General features: G+C 41.8%; 1 protein-coding gene across 11 annotated transcripts in view; it reads left to right on the plus strand.

The window, feature by feature from the left end:
• The window catches only part of COL6A3 (collagen type VI alpha 3 chain), a 94,968-nt gene that overhangs the window by 12,898 nt on the left and 60,585 nt on the right, over window positions 1-21,485 (plus strand). For 2 of the 11 annotated variants that reach the window (XM_072640656.1, XM_072640657.1), the window contains 5 exons: window positions 3,558-3,670; window positions 4,765-5,385; window positions 11,886-12,488; window positions 17,571-18,155; window positions 20,408-21,007. In XM_072640656.1, coding sequence (XP_072496757.1) covers window positions 3,589-3,670; window positions 4,765-5,385; window positions 11,886-12,488; window positions 17,571-18,155; window positions 20,408-21,007 — 2,491 coding nt within the window. In that variant the 5' untranslated portion in view covers window positions 3,558-3,588. The remainder of the gene's footprint in view (window positions 1-3,557; window positions 3,671-4,764; window positions 5,386-11,885; window positions 12,489-17,570; window positions 18,156-20,407; window positions 21,008-21,485) is intronic. The other 9 variants (XM_072640659.1, XM_072640660.1, XM_072640662.1 and 6 more) reach the window with 7 other exon arrangements.

Here is a 21,485-nt window from a genome sequence, read left to right on the forward strand (position 1 = left end):
GATGATTGGCCAATGAGCAGCATCATGGCAAAATTCCTCTGTTTTTTCTTGGGACTGTTCCCAGAAAAAGTCACACTAGTATCCTATTTTTCTTTGAAGCTTGACTTAGACTGTGTTCTCCCTTTTAAGGAATTTGGGAGGCAATATAGTGTAGGGGAAGCATAATGTGGGTGAGTTGGTGTGGGAAGACCTGGGTTTGAATCCCAGATCTTCCACTGAGTAGCTGCCTGACTAAATAACTGCCTGTCTGGGCTTCAATTTCTTCCTCTTCAAAAATGAAGAGGTTAGAATAGATGACTTCTAAGGTCCATCTCACCCTAAATCTATGATTCTGTGACAGAGAGTTTTCACAGAGAGTTTATTATCCCTATGCCGATGGCATGGTCTCCATCCTATTCATCCCTACTTTGACTCTTATAGACGCAGTCCTTACTGCTCTTTCCCCCCTTCTTTTTATTGAAATTATGGCTTGTGATCTTCCTCTTCTCTAGTTCCTAGATGTCTCATTCCTCCCCCTACTTTGGGAAACATTTATTTGTTAATTTGTTCAACTGGCATTTGTATGCAGAAGATGATATTAGAGGTAGAAGTATAAAATTTAAAGAAGACATAACTATGGTTCCTGTCCTCATCTTTCAATCTAGTAAGAGGAAAAGATAAACACAGAGAACTGTTAGTTACAATATCACATGATGAATACAGCTGGTTTGTAGGCAAAATGCCATGTGAGATCTGAGGAAGAAAACAGGTCATTACTGACTAGATTGGCATGAAGAAAAAGCTCATGGAGTGGCTGGAATTTAAGCTGATCTTTGTAGTGTACAGAGGAATTCAACAGAGAAAGAGGAAGAGACATGAACTCAATGGGCACAGTAAAGAAGGAAAGTAGACATGGAGGCAAGAGAATGTAGTTACCCATAGTCATAGTAGGTGTCAAAGGTAGACCTGCAACCCAGAACTCTTCAAGAGGCATTGTGGTATAGAGAAGAGTCAGGAAGACTTAGCATCAGAAAGGACTGGTTAGAGTTAGACATTTGCTAGCTGTGAAACCCTAGGAAAGTCAACCTCTATCAGCCTCAGCTTTCTCATCTGTTAAATGGGGATGGTAATAGAACTTGGTGGGTTGTTGTGAGATAATGCTTGTAAGGAAATTTGAAAATCTTAAAGGGTACCTGCTATTATTATTTTTTATGTGCCATCAATCAATAAGAATTTTTGCGCCAAACATTGCCAGGTTCTGAGGCTCACTAAGACAAAGAATGAGTCCATCTCTGCTCTCAAAGAGCTCAAGATTCAAGCAAAGGGTGGTTGTTGTGTCTTGGATGACAGAGGGGGCTATAGACCCCTGGGCCCTGGACAGTGGCTTCAAAACCCTGAATGAGGGTGAAGTGGACCTGACAAGGGCTTCTGGGGTGTCACTCTCACCCTCTACTGTGGATGAAAAAGAAGTGCAGTGTGTCTTTACATTTGGGGTACAATAATCAGATAATAAGTATTATTCTCCTATCAATATGCCTCCAACATCACCACATCCTTACTTCTAGTTCTGCTGCTGTTTTGTGTGTGTGTGTGTGCATGCGTGCGTGTGTGTGTGTGACTGTCTTGGCAGTCTGGTGAAGCTATGGAACCCTTCTCAAAACCATATTCTTTAAAAAAATCATAGAGGAAGGAAATGCTAAATTTCAATGAGAACTTCTACTACTAAACTGAAGGTCCACAGAGCCGTTGTGCTGACCTCATTGTTGTATGCCTGTGAAACATGGACAGTCTACCAGCGCCATGCCAGGAAACTGAATCGCTTCCATTTGAACTGTCTTAGGAAGATTCTGAAGATCACCTGACAGGATAACGCAGTGTACTGAGCACTTAAACATTCTACAGACACATAACAAATATGTATTAATGAAATGTGATACAGAATAAAACCAAACTCAACATAGTTAAATGTGAGGGCATGAGGGAGTGAGGGCACCAGCAGTTGGGCACCATCACAAAAGACTTCATGATGAAAGACCTCATTAAATATTGAAAGAAGTGGATTCTGTGAAGTGCAGGTGAAGAGGGAGGGCAGCCAGGCATGAGGGATGGCCAATGCAAAGGCACAGAGATGGGAGATAGAGTCCCATGTGTGAGGAACAGAGAGAAGGTCAGTTTTGTTGTACCACAGAATGCAGGAAGAAGGGTAATATATAATGAGGCTGGAAAGATAGTCTGGGGACAAAACATGAAGGGCTTTAAAAGTCAAATAAAGAAGTTGGTATTTTATCCAAGAGGTAATAGGGAGCCACTGGAATTTAGGAGAATCATTTTGGCAGCCATTCTGAATTGTATGAATTGTCAGTCATTGGACTAGGTAGGAGAAGACAATGGAAAGTGTATTGCCTCAAGAGGATGTTGGTGTAGTTCCTAGAGTGCTGTATGTAGCTCATGTCAAGACATCCTGATTTCAAATCCTGCCTCTCATATTTATTAGCTCTGTGATTGTGCAAGTAATTTAACTTTTGTTTGCCTTAGTTCCCTCATCTGTAAAAAGGTGACAACAATAGCACCTACCTCCTAGAGTTGTTGTGGGGATCAATTATGATCATTTTGCAAAACTTAAAGTATTTTATAAATTTTAGCTACTACTACTACTACTACTACTACTACTACTACTACTACTACTACTACTACTATTACTGCCACTACTTTTGCTGCTGCTACTACTGTTATTATTCAATCATGTCCTGGCAAAGATACCAGAGTGGTTTGCCGTCTCCTCCAGTTTATTTTTACAGATGAGAAAACTGAGGCAAACAGGGTGAAGTGACTTGCCCAGAGTCACACAGCTAGTAAGTGTCCAAGGCTGAACTTGAACTTAGATTTTCTGGACTGCAGGACCAGTACCCTATTCACTGTACTACCTAGTGGATGGCCTGCTAGGTACTAGCCTTAGTGCTACTACTACTACTATTACTACTACTACTACTACTACTACTACTACTACTACTACTACTACTACTACTACTACTACCACTCCTCCTCCTCCTCCTCCTTCTCCTCCTCCTCCTCCTCCTACTCCTACACTACTCGTACTCCTACCATCAACAGTAGATGTATGACTTGGTGGATCACTTTACTTTATTTTCTCATCTATAAATTGAGGGCAGTGGTCTCCTGGACCTCTGAGATCCCTATCCAGCTCTAGATCCTATTACTTTGGACAAGTCACTTAGTTTCCCTGGGCCTCAGTCTTCTCATGAGGAAAATGGGGATCATAACACCCATGTCATGGTGCTGTTGTGAGGACTAAAGGAATTGAGTGGATTCAAATTTCCCTTGAAAACATGTACAGTCTGGTAACATGAGGGATGATCATCAGCCATGGGAAGGCTCATGAGGGCACCTATAAAGTACATGATAGTACCTGCTGCTGGACCCGTGGCCTGCCTACTTTGTTCCCCGGGTCACAGTGCTGTCTTGGAAGTAAAAGAAGACCTGAAGAACAAAGCCAGTATGTGAACTCAAATATCATGGTAAAATTGATCAATATGTTCTCCATCCTTTCTCCTTCTCAGGTCCAATAGCTGGTGCTTTGACGAAAACAAAATGAGGAAGCATCGACATTTGCCCTTAGTGGCAATATTCTGCCTTTTAGTCTCAGGTTCCTGGGTGACTGATGCTCAAGAGGGTAAGCCCTGGGAATGCTTGCTTTGATGCTATGTTGTTTTATTTTTTCAGAACAAGCTGGACGGGAGTTTGTTCACCCTTTTTTAGAAACTTGTGTAACTGTTTTGGCCAAAGTGGAGGCCACATGTGCTGCTGAAAAACCATTATTTACAAGATGTTCCTTTCATTTAGACACTACTCTGTGCAGGGGATGGAAGGAAATGAACATGAGGATTGTTCAGGGGCATCTCCCCTGCTCAGATTGATTTGATGAGCGCACCAGGGAGATGAACCTTTGAATGCCTGTACCTCTTTCTCCATAGAGTGGAGATGCTCGTTGGCATGGGGATAGAAGTTCAATGGGGCTGAACTCATCTGGTGGCTCCCTTTCCCAGTCAGGTTCAAAGGACTGCTCCTCTCTGGAGAGTCCATCCACTCTGGTCTCTCAGCCAACCAATCTTACTTGATGTTTTCAACCTAGAGAATCTAACTTCAAGTTGCTACTCTAGTCACTAAGACTTCATAATGGGTTGTCTTGTCCCCTTAACATGATGCCAACAGGCATATCCATATGTTCCGGAGAGAAAGAGAAGTACACACACTCAAAAGTTCTGTAACAATTGTAATCCCATAGAACTGTAATTATCTCAACTGAAAGAGCTCCCATTGTTTATTTCCTATCAAGGCGTGATTGAATAGATTCAATTGATAAATCATATCAGTGAATGACTACTGGTTATCTGTGTTCAGACAGTCCTTGGACTGTCTGAGAAGTATCTTTGAGGTCGTATTACATGGGAAAATTGCTACCTTATGACAAAGAATTCTAGCAGATATTTCTCTTCATTCTGTATGCCTACGACTAGTCCAGGGACCATTTTACACACTGAACTGTCATCATCAAATGAAAGTGTCAGTGTGAAATGGCCTGTCCGTCATGACTATGGGACCTTTGTTTTGGTGGGTAAGTCTTGATGCTGCACTGACTAGCCTAAGATCTCATGGTCATCAAACAGAAATATTAGTTATTCAGCTATGGTGCAGTGTAGATCAAGTCAGATCACGGAGCATGTGGATGGGTAGAAATTAACTTCACAAAAATGTCTTTTTTTAAAGCTGTCAAAATGAGTGGCGCTGCAGATATAATATTTCTAGTGGATTCCTCTTGGAGCATTGGCAAAGAACATTTCCAGCTAGTTCGGGAGTTTCTCTATGATGTTATACAGTCTTTAGCTGTGGGAGGAAGTGATTTTCGTTTTGCTCTGGTGCAGTTCAATGGAAACCCACATACTGAGTTCCTGCTAAATACCTACCGTACTAACCAAGAGGTCTTGTCCCATATTTCGAACATGACTTACCTGGGGGGAGACAGCAAGACTGGCAGAGGCTTACAGTACGTGATACAGAACCATCTGACTCAGGCTGCCGGGAGCCGAGCGAGCGATGGTGTCCCCCAGGTTATCATAGTGTTAACGGATGGACGATCCCAGGACGATGTGGCCGGGCCTTCGGCAGAACTTAAATCTGCCTCCGCCGTGGATGTGTTTGCCATCGGCGTGCAGGATGCAGAGGAAGGCGAGCTCAAGCAGATGGCCAGTGAACCCCTTGATTTGCATGTTTTCAACCTAGAGAATTTTACCGCCCTCCATGACATAGTAGGAAACTTAGTGGCCTGTGTCCGTTCCTCCATGGTTGCGGACATTGCCGGGGCAACAGAGATACCCAAAGACATCACAGGTAACGAATGCTCTCAGCACCGAGCTGCGTCCCCGCCTTGCTCCCTCCTCATGGCGTTAAGTTTGGCGGCCGCTTTAGCATTAAGCCACGGCCGGGTCAAGCTTTCTGGGTGGTGCTAAGGTTCTGCCAGCCTCGATTGGCCCTGCTTCATGTAAGAAAATTGTCCTAGAACAGGGGTTCTTAACTTTTTTGTGTAGTTTAATGAAGCTCACAGACCCTTCTCAGAACAACGTATTTTAAATACACAAAAGAAAACCTGTGGGATTACAAAGGAAATGAATCCTATTGAAATTGTTAAAACATATATCTATGTTTATGGAGCCCAGGTTAAGAACCTCTGACCTAGGGGGACAGATGATGAATCTCCACAGGTTAAAAACAAAGGTTCTAAGCATTTTTCAGCGGTCTCTTGTCAAAGGCCAAGAACAATTGTTTACCTGCTATTGGAGAAGAAAAGTACGTCCATTATGGGCTAGTTGACTGACGGTGAGGTCATAGATTTAGGGCTAGAAGAGATCTCAGAAACTCATTTTACAGATGAGAAAACTGAGTCTATTAAGTGACTAAAGATCACAGAGTTAAAGCTGGCAGGAACCTTAGAGACCATGAAACCTGGCATCCTCATTTTAACCAATGACGAAAGCGAGGTTAAGTGACTGCCCAAGGTCATACAGCTAGTAAGTGTCTGAGACAGAATTTGACCCACGTGTTCTTGACTCCAATTCAAGTATTCTTTTCATTAGCTTTTGGCCTTGAAGATTTTCATGGAGGCATTATAACAAAATAAAAGAAATAGAAACTCCTTCCTCCCACTCGCCCCTTTTTTAAATTACCAGGAGATTAAAAATTTGGCCACATTTCTTTTCTTATGACTTTTATCATTCATCCTCTTCTGAGTGTGAAGGTTGCTTTCGCTTCTCAGAAAGCTTCATGCTTAAAAGAGAGCCTGGGGAAGCCTGCTGCTCTTTATCTGCAGTCACAGAAGCCCCAGATCCATCTCTATGGGGTCCTCAGGGCCCTTGAGAATTAGCTAATGGAATGCTACATTTCAGCTGCCGATACTGAGGTCCAGAGAGGCAGACCCTGTGCTGTGGAAAAGCCTTGGCTAGGACCTGGGACCCAGACTCTAAGGTCCACAGAGGCTTTCCAATGTTATTCTAGGGGTCTTTTTTGTTTGCTCATTGCCCAAGATTCTTTGCCCAAGATGACTAATAATTGGAACTATTTGCTTGTATGGGAGCCCCCATAGTGGTTGTGGCACCACCCACACCCACACCCACAGACCCAGACCCAGCTGTCTAACTATGGCATTGAATTGCTGTTCAGTAAAATATTTGTTGAATTAAAATCAGTATCCCATTTGCCGTGGTATTTGCTTAGTTAACTTCTCCCCTTCCCCTCCTAGCACTCTGAACCCCCAGCACATGTAGTAGGGCACGTGTTCAGAATATCAGTTTTCATCTTTGATTTGAACCCAGGACCCCTCACACCAGTGGTCTTTTCACTCTGTGGTACCAAACCTACTTGGGGTATTACATTTGCATCCCTTATCTTTGAACCCAAGAGGCAGTGTGGTGCAGTGGAAAGTGTTTGGGCTTTAGAGTCAGCAAAGCTGACTCTAGTCAAATCCTGACCCCAACATGTGTTTCTTGTGTGAAGCCCAAGTCACTTAAATTCCCTAGGTCTCAATTTCCTTCTGCCTCGAATGAAGGGGAGGACCTGGAGGGTTTCATCCCTAGACTATCATCTTATGAGTTATGACACTGTCTTACAGGAAATCCTTTTCTTGAGACACAGATAACTCTGAACTGAAAGCACCATGGCTCAGGCTCAATTAGGCATTTCTAGTTTCTCATGGATTAGGGAGGATTTGATTGAAAAAGTTCAGATACAAATAGAGCCAAGTAGGTTTGGGCTTGATAGTAATTAGCAGACTGAGAGGGGTGAAGCTGATATGGGAAGGGCAGGTATTTGGATGGGAGAAGGGTGGAGATTGAAAAAAGAGAAGGAAAGGATGCTTCTCCTTCAGAATAAATGGAACCCCTATTCAACTCCTTCCTCTCCGTCCTCCCAGCTGATAAGGCTGGATGTTGGAAGGAATCTTTGCCTATATGGGCACCATTGTGATGCAGAGTTGAGTGATACACTGGGCTACAGGACTGAGCTACGAAGGATTATTGTAAGACGGAAGGCGTGGACCTCATTTAACTGGAGTTTATGATACAATCTGCAATTTCTGGGCAGACTCCTTCTCTATATTGGGGATGAGCCTTCACTCTAAATGGGCTTATCAGCATGGTCAAGGGAATCATAAACAGCATGTATAGAGATAGCATCTTCTGTGGTTATTTAGCCAGTTTTTGGTGGTAGTGTTTGCAAGGGAGTGTAGACTTCCTGCTAGAGTACCGCTAGCATTTTTCATCTAGTACAATATGGGCCTCATCACTGTCTATGTCAGGGGAAACAACCAAAGGTGTCTGCAGAGATTCATTATTAAGAGACAGGAGACATTAACTGCTTCCTCTCACTAGTCATCATCCAACCATTTGAAAGTCTCCTTAAAATGCTCCAATGCAGACATTGACAAAGTAAATAAGAACTTTCAAGAAAGGTATCAATAGGGAAATGGGATTGACTCCCTTTTGCCAAACTAAAGAGAAACAGTTGATCAGATTGAGTTTAGAAATGAATAAAAGGCCTCGGCCACCCAATTGTCTCCCAAGGGAATGACTTTAGTCCTGTCTGTGCAGAACTGACCTCTGACAAGGAAACCTTTGTTTTTATGCCCAGGAAAACATCTCTGCCTTCTAAGCAAGCTGACGCACAAGCATCACCAATGTTCATTCAGCCTCTCCCCTGTCTCTCTCCTGATTAACCTTGCTTTGTATACCCACCAAGTCACCACTTCTCACTGCATGTTCCATGATTTTAAATTGACACTTTGCTTCCATTTTAAATGTTTTGAAAGGTTATTCAACAGGAAAAATACTCTGAGAATTTATTAATTAGCAGTCATTTTTATCTCCTTCCCTCCCTCACGTCTGTGGTTGGTATGTATTAGCTATCAAGACTCCCCATTGTCCCCTTTCCTCAATTGGTCACAAAGTAGACTCTGATCACCCATAATTACTATTAGGATGATGTCTTAAACCAAAGGAAAACATGAAATGTTCTTTATGCTAAAAGAGTATTTCTTGCTAAAGCACTCTTCTCATTTAAAGATGGGTTTGGTGTTTTTTTCCCCTTTGCTTTACATGACAAATAAAATTTGAAACAAATTATTGAAATGCATTTACAATGGTGTGCTTTGCACGGAAATCATGACTGCTCCTTTACTTTTTAAATGAGAGAACTTCTTATGCTATGGATATATAAAAAAACCCCCCTGCCAATTCGAGATGCTAGGAAAGCATTAACTTCTCTTGGTGGTTAATGGTTCCATGATGCTTGACTGTTTGTAACCCTTTCACTTTAAAATGCCATGGACATTATAAGCCGGGAGCCAAAAAAGGAGAAAAAGGTCCCGTTTCCCCCCTGGAATTTTTGAGAAAGCTGACTACTTCTGGAGTCCCCTTAGCCTTCCCTCTGGGAAGGACCTTGAGCTAGATAAGGCTCCTGGGATGCTCTGGCTCCCTCACCTAACCAGCATGCTCTGAGTTGTTTTCTAGTCCATGCTCCATCATTGTGTACGTGAGTACTATGGTTTTGGCAGTGATGACAAATTATCCAACATTTCCCTAGGACCTACCCTGGTTTAGTAGATGCTTAGTATGTTTTTTCTCAAAGAATGGCCAAGTGGGTGGTTTCAAGGGATTTCCTTAAGGGTACCTTTCACTTTTTTTTTTTTGTTTGTTTTTTGGCCTGAAAGAAAGGTGTGTCCCCAGTGACAGAATATGATGCTGTGTGGTTGGACTGTATGGTTGAGAGATGGAAGAAAGGACCTTGGAGAACTTCTAGTTCATCCTTCTGGGACATGTGTACCAGAGGCTGCTTAAGAGGTGCAATGATTTGGTCCATGGTCAACCTTGGAAGAAGCAGCAGAGCCAGGACTCAAGCTAGATCTTCTGACCCCAGATCTTGTAACCCTAAAGGTTCATGGTGAACGCCTGAAAGTTCTTAATAGGGGAGTGAATGGACTCGTCAATCTTTGTCCCTATAAATCAGGCTTTGACAAGATTGATTGACGAGCCACAGAAAATACATTTGCTCACAATAGGATTTGTAACTGTATATGATTTATGTGGTCTACTCATATACAGCTCATTAGTCCCTATCATTGTTAACTTTAGCAAATTTTCTCTGATGTGTAAGTCATCCTAGCTCTTAAACCCTCCTTCTTTTGTGAATTGCAATCATGTGTTTGCTTAAACCTGGGTCTCTGTAGACCTTGAAATTGCAGCTCCCTGCCAATCCAACGGGTCTTATCTCTACCAGATACTGAAACTCACTTTTCAGAAGGATAACTGTTAGGAAGGCTTAAGATTTTACTACCCTTAACAATAGAATTACTAATTGGACCCTAATGAATGAACTTGCTAACAGAGCGAAAGATCTGAAACTGGACCAATGTCCACTTTAATTTATTATTATTTTGTATTTTTGTAAATGGTTATTGGTCTAGTCCTGTGATTTCATCATTATAGGGATCCCTTGGTATGAAACTCCCACCACTAATTAAGATTGGGAACTCATTTGGAACTTCTAGTCTTTCAGACTTGACTGAGAACAGTTCAAGGTTAAGTGATTTGCCCATGCTCATATACCTAGTATGTGTGGCGGGACTTGAACCTATATCTTATTTATTCTAAGACCAGATCTCCATCTACCCTGTCCTGTTGACTCATAATTCTGGGCCAAAATGGATATTAGTTTAAGTTCCAATGTGTAGCCATAATGAACACACATCAGGGTAAAGAAAAGAACATTTTAGTGCATTTAGTCCCCAACTTCTACAAAGAGTTCCCATAAGATAATGTTATAATTGTCAAGTAAGATTTAAAAATTACATAGGAGGAGGACTGATTTACCATTAGTGTCTCCATGTTAAAATATAATGAGAAAGAACCTTTATATGTTTCATATTTTTTAAAAATATGAAGCAATGCTTCTGAAATTACACTAAATCACACTAAAATTCCATATGATGCGTTTATGTCTCTCTGTGTGTGTATACACACACACACATATGTATAGTAGAGGTGTGCGTGTGCGTGTGCGTGTGCGTGTGTGTGTGTGTGTGTGTGTGTGTGTGTAGCATCCCTTTATGATCTGACTAGGCAGTTAAGAATGAGTAAGTCAAATTTCCACTGAGTCTAGAATATTAATGTGACCACGATTCTTTCCAGAGAATCTTTGAATGACTCCATCATGCTTTGTAAATTTCAAGAATGGTATTGTAACTTTGATGATTTCCCATGACTCCCATTTCTAGGAATGGAATGCAAGCTACTTGTGCATTATTGTGGGAATAGAGTAGACACCCTGGTAGTGATCTCTTCATTCCTATCATTAATTTGCCATAAATAACTGCTGTATAAGGTTTTATCTCAGGTGCATCCCCCCACAATGTGATCAAATTAGGATTGTCCCTAAAAATGAACAAGGTTGGATAATTATGTCATGACTGGTTTCATATCACCCTGTTTAACATTGTTCTGCATTACTTGACTGGATAGAGGTGAGAATTGTTGTAAAATCCCTAAGCAATCCAAGCTGGGTTCAACATGAGTACCCATCATGGCAGACAATAAGTCAAATGAAGCCAGATTCAAAATCTTATTAAAATATTTGGTTTTTGTATTTTGCATGGCTTTATCTTTGCTCCTATCATATTCACAAAAGTGAATGCATCCCACCATTTAAAAAAGTGAAATTGACTTTTCCAGCAAGGACAAAGCACTATATGCCAAAGACATCTAGGATGTGATGCCCTGGGTGCAAATCAGGAGGCATCATCTCACCATCATAAACTTAGATTACAATCAGTCTTCTTGTATTCATGATTGAAAACAAAAAGTTTTCAAAAATGTTTTATTGGTTTTGCCCCGAATATATCCTTGCACCATAAGTCATCCTTTTATTTCAGTTGGTTTCCCTTTTATGTCAGACAGTCGATGAGCATTTATTAAATGCCTACTGCATGCTCTCTTTTGGCTATTAGTGTGCAGATTCCATTTCAAATTAACCCCTAAAACACTTGGCAGAAATCACTAGAATATGGGCTCAATATTTAGCATTATCAGCCATGGAATTTTCTCACCAAAATAAGATCAGAAACGAAAGTCTTGTCAAGATGTAGCTTTGCCAGATGCCTCTTATCCAACCAGAATGCAGAACTAAAGGAGATTTTCACATTTCTCACTCAACATGTGGTGTGTGTGTATTTTTTTCCATATCCGTGTTTCTTATTGGTTTCCAAAGAAACATGTCAGACTGCTGTGTGACTGCATGGAATCACTCATTTTTAACGCTTTCACATTTTGCATTTCTCTCTTTTCAAGCACAAGAATCTGCTGACCTTATTTTCCTTATTGATGGATCAGACAAGACTGGAAGTGCCCATTTTGCAGCTATTCGAGATTTCCTTGTAAATTTCCTTGAGAGACTTTCCATTGGAGCTCGGCAGATCCAAGTTGGGGTAGTGCAGTATAGCAATGAACCCAGAACTGCCTTCTCTTTGAATAGCTACTCCACGAAGGCTGATATTCTGGATGCAGTGAAGGCTCTGAGGGTCATTGGTGGTGAGGAGACCAATTTGGGGGCTGCCCTGGACTTCGTAGTGGAGAACCACTTCACCCAGGCGGGAGGCAGCAGAGTGGAGGAAGGGGTCCCCCAGGTGTTAGTGCTCATCAGTGGCTCGCAGTCTAGTGATGACATTAGAGATGGAGTGGTAGCCTTGAAGCAAGCTAGTATATTTTCATTTGGCCTTGGGGCCCCGGGTGCCGACAGGGCAGAGCTCCAGAATATTGCTACAGATGAAAATTTCGTGTTTACCACCCCGGACTTTCGTAGCCTTGGCGACTTACGAGAATACTTACTGCCTTACATTGTTGGAGTGGCCCAAAGAACAATTGTGTTGCAACCCCCAACCATTGTCACTCAAGGTATGTATACTTCTCTGGACATCATTGAATGGATGGGATTTGGTGGGTTACCTTTCAGTTGCAAATAAAGCCAGGAGTAGAGTAGTTCCTATGTGGAAAAGTTGTAAGTCATCACAGCCCCTCAGTGTCATGGATGATACCTAGAGTTTTTGGAGTTCAGTGTGATATTATATAGCTTCAGAACAAGAGAATGATTTGTTAATGGTTGGCTCTTGGTGTGATATGAATCATTGTTAAGAGAACTTTCTAGACTACCAAGCCTACCTAGTGAAAGTGGCAAAAATAATAAGAAACTTTGAAAAATATTATTTATCCTTGAAATTTAAAGCTGCCTTAAGACTAGGCCTGATGGCAATCAGTTGCTTGCCAAGTGGAGGACAGATGACTTATCTTCAGTGGCTCACTTCATTCTGGAGTTTTTGATAGTTGGGTTTTTTCTTAAGGTAAGAAGCCCTGAATTCTCCTTTTGAAACAGGGCTTTTGAAAGACAAAAACAATGTCCTTAGCAAGAGATCTTTTGGGAGGCATAATTGCATAGACTCCCTTGGATGGCTCCATCTTGATTCTTTGATCAGTGTGGCCATCATACTATTTGGTTGTGGTGCTATGGCCTTCCTAGCCTTCACTTTCCTCACCTGAAAAGTGAGTGGCTAGACAAGATGGTCTCAAGATTTCTTGCAGCACAAAGAGATTATTCCTTTGTATTATAAATTGAAATTGAAGGGAAAATAAGATCACAAAAAACTCTCTAAGTATCATGGTATTTGTGCCAATTGGAAAGGACTAATTTCATTTTATTCTTTCCCATGACTAATTTAAATGTTGCAGATTCAAATCACTTTTCTTCCAAACAGTCCCTCTTGCTGCAAATACATCAGGTAGACAGTCATTGTAAATAATGCTTTCCTAACTGGAAATTTATGTAATTGGACTAGGTTGGAGCTTATGTTTGCATTATCTAAGAAAGTAGAATTTGCAAAACAAAAAGAAATAGCCCAAAACAACTTAAATAAGTTGATCCAGAAAATATTGGTCTTCCTGGAGAGAAGAGTTCCTTACAGGGCACTCGTTTTGCATACTGAGATTTTCCTTCCATGAGGAACATTGGAATGTTAGCAGAAGAAGGTTCAGAGACCACCTAGTCCAACCCTCACTCAGATTAGAATCCTAAGTCATCATGCAGCCTCTGTTTGAAGACCTCCAGTGATGGGGAACTCACTACATTCCCAGGCAGACCATTCCATTTTTAAATGAATGAAAAGCTATTTATTAAGCACATAATATGAGTCAAGTACTACGCTAATCTAAATGGAAGGGACAATAAGTCTTTGCTTCTCCAGGTTAATTTTTTATTAGAAAATAGAAGAAATAATTGATATCAACCAATATAAGTGAACTTTTATTATATTGTGTTTATGATGATTTTTTCTGCTTAATTAAATAATTATGAGGGCTGGACTTCAGCCAGATTATGCTGAATGTAAATTAGAATGTTTCTGAAAACTGTGTCCATGACAAGATCAAGGACAATAGAGCAGTAACTGCAAAAATATGACTTGAGGAGGAATCAACTTTGGGCAGTCCCATGAGTAGCAATGAGAAGTGAATAGATGGCATGATTATTATTCAAATGTGTGCAAATTAGATCAAGGAAGTTCCAAAGTTATGAGTTCCAAGGTCTTTGCTTGTTGGGACAAATGTCCCTTTACACCGTGGTAGGCTGGGAGGGAGTCACTGCATAGTAATCCAACATGATGATTGATGTTCCTAATGAACAATCTAGGAGGTAAAATGAAGAGCATTAGGATTGAAATCAGAGGACCAGGGATCAGATCCCCAGTTCTGTACCAGACTCCACATGGGATGTTAGTGATGATGGTCTCACTGACCCATCTGCCCTAACCAGACAACATCTAGGGGTTTAAGGAGGGTCAGAAGAAGGGGACCAGGATAGTGAAAGGGCTTTGAGATGTTGTTAAAGAGAAGCAACATCATAGGGACTAGTGATGTTTAATCTGGAGAGGTGAAGTCTTCTAGAAGGGGCCATGGGAGCTATCTTCAAGCATTTGAAGGCCTTTCATATGGAGAAAGGACTAACCTTATTCATGATACCAGAAGGCAGATCCAAGAACCCTGGGGGAAGATGCAGAGGTGGGTTGAAGGGTTGAAGTTCTACAGGAGGGGAAGCTTCCTAATCACTAGAGCATCCCATTGGGAAATAGGACACTTTAAGAATTGATGCTTTCCCCCTTTTTCAAGGTCTTCAAGAAGAGGCTGGATGACTTTTCTGAGGCATGGTGGGGAGGGGATCCATGTTGAGGGTAGAGTTGGACCAGTTGGCTTCTGATGTCCCTCTTTAAAATTTTGCATGAACCCTCCATGCCAATGTTTGAAAAATGATGCCTAGAGTTGCTGAGAGGAAGTTAGGGGTCCTGCTGGTTCACAGCTGAGCAGGGCATGTAGCCAGATGGATCACAATCAATATGGGTTTTTAAAATAGAAGAACACTTCCTTAGGAATGTTTCTGTTGAAGCTCAAGTAGGTCAGGAGAGAAGCTATACTCTTTCATATAGTTATTTCTTTTTTTATGTATGTGTTAGTGTGTGTGTGTGTGTGTGTGTGTGTGTGTGTGTGTTGGTATGTCAAACACTCTTGTGGCCTCAATGTTAAATCACAGAGCCTCTCACATTTTTATCTAGAAACTTTCTCTTTTCTGTCTATGTTCTTAGTCTTTGGAGACAAGACTCAATGATCTCAAAAAGCATATGATCAGAGAACCTGGTTCAAATCTTGCTTCTACTATTTACTACTTCTGTGCCCTCTCTGACCCTCAGTTACCTCACCTTGAAAATGAAGGCATTGGACTAGATGAGCTATTAGGTCCTTTCCAGATGTAAGTCTATGAATCTGCAGCTTGGAGATGCCTTCAATTTCTTAAGCTTGTTTCTTCTCCCATCTCTCTTCTCCAGTTGGGGAGGCAAGAGGAAAGGACACAGGCCCTGAAGTCTAAGGGTCCATGTTCAAATTCTACCTTTGGTGCTTATTCCCTGTGTGACCTTGGGCAAGTCACCTGAGTAGACTGGACCTGTTTTCTTCATCTGTACAATGAGAGGGTTGGAGTAGATGGCCCTTGCTTTAGATCTATGACCTTTTCTAGAGCCTTTCCCACAAATCTCTAATGTTAAAAGTTTTTTCTTGACATCAAACCCAGATTTATGTCTTTGCAGCTTCCATCCATTGTCCCTAGTGCTGCCTATGGTGGCCAACAGAACAAGTTCCATTTTTTTGAGGTCTCTTTCCTTCTCAGTTATCCTTGGTATTTGCTCCTCATTAGCCAGTTTTATTCTGTTCTTTCCAGTCCAAAGATTATTCTCCTTGTCAAAGAAAAGAGATGCAAAATTAGAACTGAGCATTTCTGCTCTGTCTCCCTAGGATCTTTCCTTGCTGTGATCCTCTCATTTTCCTTAGGAGAGTTAAAGATGAAAGGAGAAACCCCTAATATGAAGAAAACACCTTTCTGTTGTCCCTAGATTTGCCTCAGTTCATTCTGAGCTTTAGCCCTCCTGATGCTATTCTCAAAGCATCATGATGTGTTTATTTTTGTCTTTTGTTTCTCCTCTTTGCTTCCATGTTCTGTACAATTTATTCAGTTCTCTTAGTTTTTGAGTCATCTACACATCCACATTATCTTCTTGATGTCTTCAGAATTTCATTCTTGAGAGCTCCTCATACCTCCTGGAATAATATTTCCCTTAGGATTTTAGCTCATAGGGTTTGACTCATCTTTTCACTGAACACTTTGAGATATGGTTTCCCCAGTTCTAGGGTGCATGCAGGTTATTGACTCCTGTCTCACAAATTTTGGAATGGCGTAGTCTTCTGTACTAGCTTCCTATGATTTCCAACCCCCAGCAACCAGTTTTTCTTTGTTAGCAAGTATCAGACCAAGTTTATTGGTCTCTCCACTTGTTGGAGGATGAAATCATTATTATGACAAGTCAAGGCATGATTAACTCCTCCTTATTCGACTCTGAGGGAACTCCAGCAGATGTCTAGATCATTTAAATCCCCTATCATTACCATGCCATGTTTCTGCACCAGGCTTGTGCTCTGTTTCTGCATTGCTCATCTGGGGTTTCTTTCTGTCCAGGTGGTCTGTAGTATACACGAGGATGATATCACTTCTATTTTGCTTGTTTTGCTCTCCATCCAATATTCTCTGACATGCTTCTTTCCCCTGGCTCCTGGAAAATTTACCTGTACCTCTAAGATGCATAGAGTATCCCTTATTCCTTTTGATGTTGTGATGTGACCCTACAGATGGTGTACTGTTGCTATTTTTCCAAAAAGGAAATATTCTGGTTAGGATATATTTTTATTCTTCTGTTTTTGTCTTTTCTGCTTTATAGTCTGTGGTTTGGGTTCCTATGGTATAAACCCACACTCTTGCAACAGAACACACTTTCATAAAGAGACTTCTGTGGTCTTATTTGTTTGGATTTTGTATCCATTTTCCTTTTAATAGTTCCCTTTCCCCATTTTTTGTTTATTTCTCACATTGATTTAAAACCACATTTTATTTTCTGAACAATGAAGCTGCAAAAAACCTTGGTAAAGAATAGTTTTAACTTTACCTTAATTCTGCTTTGACATCTTGGGACCATGGGGTCCTGTGCCCCAGTGTCAGTTATAGGGGCTCTTCTGGGCTTATATCAATTTCATGTCTTTCTTTTGAGTTTCTAATGATTTTTGTTCTCAGGGCTGTTTATCAAGTGATGTATTTGGGGATCAAAGAAGATCTCATTGAATTTTGGTGGTGACATCCCCAAACAGGCAGTTGATCAAAATCAATTTTCTCTTACTTATCTGATTTAACTGTTATGAATTCCTATTGTTTAGGAATGGATGTGGCTGTAACTCAAGCATATATGGCCCAGAGAACTCTCAGCTGGGAAAATCTTAGTATTAAGTCAGTCAAAGAAATATTGTAGTGTCTTCAATACTCTTCTAGGTTTTTAGAGAATCAATTTGAATGTGGGTATTTGAGCCTGTCCACTTACTATATAATATTACTGCCTGCAGTCATTGAAGTCAACAAGAGAGATATAGTCTTCCTAGTAGATGGCACATCTACACGGGGATCAGCCAACTTCAATGCCATCCGTGACTTCATTTACAAAGTCATCCAGAAGCTGGAAATTGGACAGGATCTGATTCAAGTTGCCGTGGCCCAATACACCCACACTGTTAAGCCGGAGTTTTATTTTAAGGACTTCCACACCAGAAGGGACGTCCTCAGTGCTGTTCGGAGGCTGAAGCCCCTTAATGGCACAGCGCTCTATACGGGGGCTGCGCTCAACCACATCAGGAACAACTTCTTCAATAGTTCTGTTGGTCATCGTGCCGCAGAAGGAGTTCCCAAACTCCTGGTGTTGATCACGGGAGGTAAGTCCCTTGATGACATCAGCCTGCCGGCCCAGGAGTTGAAGAGAAGTGGCATCATGGCCTTTTCCATTGGGAGCCCAATGGCGGACAGAATGGAGCTTGAAGAGGTTGCCTTTGACTCCTCCTTGGTGTTCATCCCTCCAGAATTCCGACCTGGGCCTCTGCAAGCCATTCTACCTGGTTTGCTGGCACCATTAAGAACTCTTTCTGGAATCACCCAAGGTATGTTCCGAACCATAAGTCGGGTAGTAGTTTTTAAGTGAGATCTTGGAGAGAGAAAAGGATTTGGCCTCTGTGTCGCTAAATAGAATCCAGAACACACTACTGCTTAAAAAAAGTAATAAGACAAGATGGCGATTAATCTTGAGGTCCCTTTTTATTTGGGGTTGAGAAGCCTGAATCTTGGATGGCTAAATGTCAGTCTCTAATGGCCAATGTTTGAATAGGCCTCTGTGTAGGGAGGAGTAGTGCCTGAAGATTGAGCTCCATCCTCTTCAAATTCCCCAAATAAAATGAGAACTCAACAAGGATAGACTGGGAAAGCTCAATGTTAAGTCCACAAACGATTTCCTGCGAACCTTGCTCTGGGAACCTGTAACCTGAATGGATTCGATCCACCCAGCCGTCCTTAATGAAGATGAATATCACGGAACCACCACCTCTCACCCTAACCAGCTTCTCCAAGTCACTGTCTTCTCCTTCTCTGTTGCATGACTGCATGCCAAGTCTTTGGTGTCCCTGGATGCCCCCTCATCTTAAGGCTTAGTTGTCTTTCTGTGTTTCAAACTTCCATCTCATGCCAAAGTTATTGAAGTTGATTGGTCCAGGACATTTTACAGCTTATTTATTCTCATATTGGAAAAAGGGGTTAGCTTCTGTGTCCCAGTGATGGCAGAGGAAAGGAACTGTCAAGAATGTCAAGGCACATATTATCAATGATCTGAAGGCATTGGCTAAGTACTTATTTAGAAAATGTGAGTAAACTCCAAAGGACCCAAGGTCACTTTATCCTACATTGAGAGGCAGGGTAGTATAGTGAATGGAACTTCAGGAACAGCTGGCTTGGAAGCCCATCTCAGCCATGTGACCTCGGGCAAGTCACAACCTCTTGGATTATAAAATAAAGAGGTTGGACTTGAAGGTTTCTAAGGTCCTTTCCAGTTATAGATCTATTTTAGGACCCCAGTCTTGTATTATGAGCAGCATTTAAAAAATGTAGCTGTCTTTGTTAAGGTGTAGGGTTCTGAACACATTCCATTTGAATATTGCTTTGAGCACATATTTTATATGTCACAAAACTAAACTAAAATGTGGCTCTGTGACTTTCAAGGAATAAAGAAATCTGCAGGGAATATTGATAAATATTCTCACTTAGAACATAGGACTCCAGGGAGGAAAGGGAACATAATATGGATCTTTGCTTCCCTGTTCCTTTACTCTTGGTCCTTGCTATGGGTTCCCTGTAGTCACTGGTGGGAGGGGAGATCACTTTTTGTGTTTACTGCAATCACCAATTCTTGCCTCCATCAGTCTGGCAAAGCCTTCTCTCCCCTTGGTGCACCTAAAGACAGTTTTTCAAAAGGTTTTGCCAAGAGGAAAATAAAAGACAAAATGATGCAGATCTGGGATAGGGAGAAGGACTAGACTTGTAGTTTTATTGGCACAGAAAGTTCCCTCTGCCAATATAACCCCCCCAGTTTTTTCTCTCTGATGCACAGATCAAGCTGAATTCCTATACCTTGACAGGCCTCCAAATTCTCTTCTCTAGGCTTGTGATCTCCAAATCTTTTGGTCAGTCCTTATATACCATAGTCCTTAGTCCTTCTCTTCAACTCATCAGTGCCCTTCCTAAACTGTTACATCCAGAGTAGTGCCACCACTTCTCTATTCCTAGACATTACAACCCTCAAAACAGCCTAAGATTGCATGAACCTTCTTTGTTTGCCCGAGTGTACTGTTGGCTCATCTCGAGCTCACAATCCACTAAGAGCCCCCAGATCTTTTTCACAAGAAACAAAAAAGGCACAGCTGGATGGTCCCAATCAGGAATTAGAGGAACAGCTCCAACCTATTTTAACCTTCTTCCTCAATAGGACCAGATTGTGAGAAGAGCAATGGCACCTGGTTTGTGGAGTTATTCTGGGGGCACAGGGGAGGGCTTTCACCATTCTTCTGATGATTTCTGATGCTAGCCACCCCACCGCGGGAGATGGTTCACGTACGTGTTTTGTGAGCTCCACTCACTTTCTTTCCCGTTACCACCAAAATGCTTCACCAGTAGCAGTAGTTGAAAAGAAATATGCAGAGCCATCTGTCATATTTGATGCCCCGGGCACGCTTGGCCTCACCGTGTGTTTCTCTGTGGTCTTGGTGTTCCCATGTGTGCCTGCGCGGGATGCACACATAGTCCAGTCTCACACAGTATGTTTACCTGTCTCTGAGTATCTCACTTTGTTTTCTGTGCTTCACTGCAGTTCCCGTAAACAAAAGGGATATCATCTTTCTTTTGGATGGATCATTCAACGTGGGAAACACCAACTTCCCTTATGTGCGCGACTTTGTAATGAACTTAGTGAACAGCCTTGATGTGGGCTATGACAGTATCCGGGTCGGTTTAGTTCAATTTAGCGACACTCCCGAAACTGAATTCTCCTTAAACACATACCAGTCCAAGGCAGATTTGCTTGCTCGCCTGCGGCAGCTGCAACTCAAGGGGGGGTCCACTCTGAACATTGGCTCAGCGCTTGACTTTGTGCGCTCCAACCATTTCACGGAAGCTGGTGGGAGCCGGATCCATGAGAACGTCCCTCAGCTCCTCCTTCTGCTTGCTGCTGGGCAATCGGGGGATTCTTACTTGCAAGCTTCCAATGCTTTAGCCCGAGCTGGAGTCCTGACCTTTTGTGTGGGAGCTAGCCAGGCTAACAAGGCAGAGCTGGAGCAGATTGCGTTTAATCCCAGCCTGGTCTATCTTATGGATGATTTCAATTCCCTACCAGCCTTGCCACAGCAATTGATTCAGCCCCTAACCACGTATGTTAGTGGTGGTGTGGAAGAAGTTCCACTTGCCCCAACAGGTAATGTGCAATTTTCTTCATCCCAACTCTCTATCCCCTCACTCCAATGGAGACCAAACTGGGAGGCAGTTGGCCAATACCTTTCTCTACCTTGTTGTGAACCTTAGAAGGGATGGACGTTCCCCAGGGTTGACTTTTGTTTTAATTGGATGTTGAAGATACTATACCAGCATGCTCTGATTCTTTCAGGAAGAGATGAATAAATTAAGAATGAATTCAAAAGCTATTTGCTAAGTATTCACTATGGGCCAAACATGGCATTAATTTGCAAAGACAACAGTGAGACAGTTCCTGCCCTTAAGGAGCTGACATTTAACACTGAATATGAAGGAGCTCCTTGTAGCTCAGTTCCATTTCAGACAGCATATGACTGTCACTTTATTAGTTTTCTGCTCATTCCGTGGCTCATTTTCACTGGAATACTTTAAAATTTAATTTTAAAAATTAAAAAAAAATTAAAAATCATATCGGCTTTGGT

This window comes from Notamacropus eugenii, chromosome 2 (assembly GCF_028372415.1).
Source record: "Notamacropus eugenii isolate mMacEug1 chromosome 2, mMacEug1.pri_v2, whole genome shotgun sequence".
In the NCBI taxonomy this organism is placed as follows: domain Eukaryota; kingdom Metazoa; phylum Chordata; class Mammalia; order Diprotodontia; family Macropodidae; genus Notamacropus; species Notamacropus eugenii.